The 3,992-nt window shown below is 43.9% G+C and overlaps 1 protein-coding gene across 1 annotated transcript in view; it reads right to left on the bottom strand.

Annotated features, from left to right (window-relative positions):
- Positions 1-257: 257 nt before the first annotated feature.
- Positions 258-3,992, bottom strand: part of LOC107297017 (sarcoplasmic/endoplasmic reticulum calcium ATPase 1-like) — a 35,115-nt gene continuing 31,380 nt past the window's right edge. The window contains exons 10-12 of the mRNA XM_015826371.1: positions 3,843-3,931; positions 2,277-2,379; positions 258-464 (exon numbers count right to left, since the gene is read on the bottom strand). Coding sequence (XP_015681857.1) covers positions 258-464; positions 2,277-2,379; positions 3,843-3,931 — 399 coding nt within the window. The remainder of the gene's footprint in view (positions 465-2,276; positions 2,380-3,842; positions 3,932-3,992) is intronic.

Genomic DNA, 3,992 nt, shown 5'->3' with positions numbered 1-3,992 from the left:
TGCCATTTCTTCACGGCCGCCATGATGGGCCGTCTCCTTCACCCGGCTTTCTCCTAGGCTTTCCTGCTTTCTGCGGCTCGGACCGCCGTCCTGAGCCGCTCAGCTGGGCGCCTCTGCTTCTAATCTCCCTCCGAGAGATCTGGGGCTTTTAAAAAACCCACCGGGAACAGAGAAATGGCTGTGAAACCGGCATGCTCATTCGGAGCGGCATTTCAGCACCGCCATTTCATTTGACAGCTCGAAACTACTTTGAGAAGTTAATCACGGCGGTCTTGGTTCCCTGTGCCTGACACTCTAATGACAGTCAGTTCCTGGAAGGAGAATGTACTTACTGAGTTGCAGGCATTGGCACGGTCCACCTTGCTGAGATTTCGTACATCTGTGTTGAAGACATTCATCTTTTCAACCAAGCAGGTAAGGGCAGTTTCAGTGGCCTCTCCAACCTTCTCAAATACACCTTTGGACTGGAAAAGGGAAGAATCAGAGATATGATTTAGGTATACTGAATTGTGATCAAGAAATGCGTGGGGTGTATTATCAAGATTCAGCCTAGCAAGAATTATTACTTTAATGTAATTTGAGAAAACATCTCAGACTTGACCTTCTCTAATTCTCACGAAGAAAAAGAGGGTTGGGAAGAAAGTATTCAGACTTGCAATATTCTATTACTGTAACCATTTATTAAAATAATTAGCATTCGTAACTCTGTCTTTTCTAGTCTGGTCTCCCTCAAAGGACTAACAGACTCTTATCATTCTCAGGGCTGTTCTACAGGCTTATAACTAGTCTCTGGTATTGTTGCTGTTGTTTGTGCCTTCAGATTAGTCTTTACTCCTGGCAACTATATGGATAAGTCCATGCAAATGTTTGGCAACTTTTTCAGAAGTGATTTGCTGTTGCCTTCTTCCAAAGGCGGACACTGGCCTCGAGTCACCCAGGTGGCTTTGTGCCTAAGGCAGGAGTAGAACTCCTGGTTTCCTGGTTTCTAGACCAGGAATTCCCAACCTATTGGCCACCGGGCTGTGTGAGTGGCTAGCCAGTGCACATGTGTCTTCACATGTGCACAGCCCCACTCTCATGAGTGTCGCCGCGAGTGTCATAGGCATTTGCAGCCCCACTTGTGTGAGCACCGCCATGAGTGTTGAGGGTGTTCGCGGCCCCACTCCTGCGAATGCTCATGGCCCCACTCCCGCAAGCAACGGGTGTTTGTGCATGCACATACATGCATTCACACCCATCAAGACCATCCTTTATTTCCCCTCCCCCCTGTTCTGGGCCGCCAACCCCAAAAGGTTGGGGAACTCTGTTCTAGACCCCTATCTTTAAATAATGCACCAAACTGGCTGTCTCCAGTCTTAACTGGCTACCTCCGAGACCGCCTTCTGCCACAGATTCCCTCCCATAGACCGGTACGCTCCCACAGAGCGGGCCTCCTCAGGGTGCCGTCGGCCAAGCAATGTAGGCTGGCGACCCCCAGGGGGAGGGCCTTCTCTGTGGGTGCCCCCACCCTCTGGAACGAACTACCCCCCGAGATCCGGATGATTCCGGATCTCCTTACNTTAGGTAGGGATGATTTTAAGAAAATTTTAATTGACACACAGCTTCCAATATTTGGCTTTTAATTTGGTTTTATGGGGGTTTTTTGTTTTTTGATGTATTTTGTTTGTATCTGTTTTAATATGCTGTGCACCGCCCTGAGTCCTACGGGAGAAGGGCGGTATATAAATTAAATTATTAAATTAAATTAAATTAAATTAACTGCCTAAAATAATGACCACTGGTGCATGTAGCACTATTTTATCAGCCCTGTGAGAAAAGAAAGCAGCAGTAATGAATTCTGTAAATTCCCTGCCCTCAACATCTGACCACATCTCCAGAAATGCAAAAGGGAGGAGGAAGTTTGGACCTCCTTTTATTCCAGGCGTCCCTACATTTAAGATTTAACAGTCATTTTCTCAGCTCCAATGAACCTGCCAACGCTAACTTGGAGAAGGAAATTAAAGAACTTGGGAATTTATTCCTACTGGAACATTGTCCAGTACTAAGTATGATTCCTCTGGATGTCAGGTCAAAATCTTTATATTGCCTTTTAAGAGTTTTTAGACTCCAAAGAGGGTTTTTTTTAATTTTCACCTTTTTTGCCTCTGGTTTTATTATTTTAATGATGAATTTGTTGGTTTTATTTTATTTTGGAGTTTTTGGTGAAGAGAGTCACACATATCTCTTAATGAACAATTGGTGCGAAGTGGATGATGAAGCCAAAGAGAAGCATTCACCTCATTGAAATCCAGTGAAGAGTCATTGCAAAGGGCACAAATCGTGGCTAGTTCAACAAGACCATCATATTGTCCAGTTTTGACTTGTTTATCATTCTTAAATCTGCATGTTCCAAAAAAAGTAAAAAATGCATTCGTTTTATTTATATAGCCCATTTATATGGCCGCCCATCTCACAAAAAGTGACTCTGGCAACATACAACAAAGAGATAAAGCAGTAAACATGTAAGAAACGGTCATTATTTAAAAGTTTAAAAAGCATATGGCACACAAGAGATTACATTAGTACGGGACCCTCGCAGGAATAATGACATAGCCAGGCCTTAAGAGACTTCTGAAAAATAAGTAAGGATAGAGCTGACTTCAGTTCAGGGCTAAGAATGTTCCAGAAGGTGGGTGACACAGCAGAGAAGGCCTGCCTCCTCAGGCCCACCAAGTATAACAGATGGGAATCGCAGCATGCCTCTTCTGCCAGATCTCATGGGATGGGCAGATGTAATTGGGGAATGGTGGTCCTTCAAATAACCCAGCCCCACGCAATGAAGGGCTTTAAAGGTCAAAACCAGGACCTTGAATCAGACCCAGAAGCAAATTGGCAACCAGTGCAGCTGTGAAGCAGAGATATAACATGTCCTGTCCTAGACACACATGTAACTGCTGATGGAAAGCCCATATTAATTAGCCAGTGCAGCAGTACTAAAGAAACCAGGTTTCAAGTATTACAGAGACCATCCTGTGTGGCCCTCCCTGCCCACATCACTGCATTTTGCACTAGCTGAAGCTTCTGGATACTCTTCAAGGGCAGCCCCAGGTAGAGTGCATTACAACAATCCAATTGGGAGGTAACTAGGGCATGAGTGACAGTGAGCAGAGCCCCCTGATCCAGGAACAGATTCAACTGGTACAACAATACAAACCTGTGCAAAGGCCCACCTAGCCATGAATGCCACCTACTTTTTAAGCAAGCTGTGAGTCAAGGAGGATGCCGGATTGTGCACAGGGTCTATCTGGGGCAGTGCACCCCATCCAGCACCAAAGTTGGCATAGTCTGGAACTGGCAGGACCCCAAACTCAAAGCCACTCAGTCTTGCCAGAATTCAGCAAACCTGTTGTTTTCCATCCAGACCCCCATAGCCTGCAGGCACTGGGATAGGATACTCATGTAATTGCTTAATTCAGCAGGGGCAGAGAGATATAATTGGAAAGAGCACAGATTATTGCTTTGAATTATGGGAGAAACAAAACAACAGCTAAGAAATCAAAGCATCTGAATAAATATCACATTAAGGCAGAATATGATTTGTTTGGTTTTGATTTAGTATTTTGTGTGAACCTAGCCATTATAATTTCAAACCATAATAACCAATACATTATGTGTTAGTGAATCCAATTACTTCAACTTAAGAAAACCATAGTTGAAGCAAAACATTATTTAGTTTAGTGTAAAAACTAAAGTACTGGCTTTGGTTTAAAAACAATCAGAGTCTATTTTTCTCTAGATATATATAGGATTAGGCTATCAGGTTTACAGTTTTGGCTTTATTTAAGGTTCACATTTGTACTTACACTTCTCCTTCAGGGGCATAGGTGGAACCAGTGATACTGAATTCATTCAAGGCACAAAAATCTCCCTCTATTTTGTCCACAACAAACATCTAAGAGAAAGAGAGGAAGGAAGGAAGGAAGGAAGGAAGGAAGGAAGGAAGGAAGGAAGGA

The sequence above is a fragment of the Protobothrops mucrosquamatus genome, unplaced genomic scaffold, assembly GCF_001527695.2.
Source record: "Protobothrops mucrosquamatus isolate PMUCROS unplaced genomic scaffold, P.Mucros_1.0 scaffold3082, whole genome shotgun sequence".
Taxonomy (NCBI): domain Eukaryota; kingdom Metazoa; phylum Chordata; class Lepidosauria; order Squamata; family Viperidae; genus Protobothrops; species Protobothrops mucrosquamatus.
This window is presented reverse-complemented; position numbering and strand designations above follow the sequence as displayed.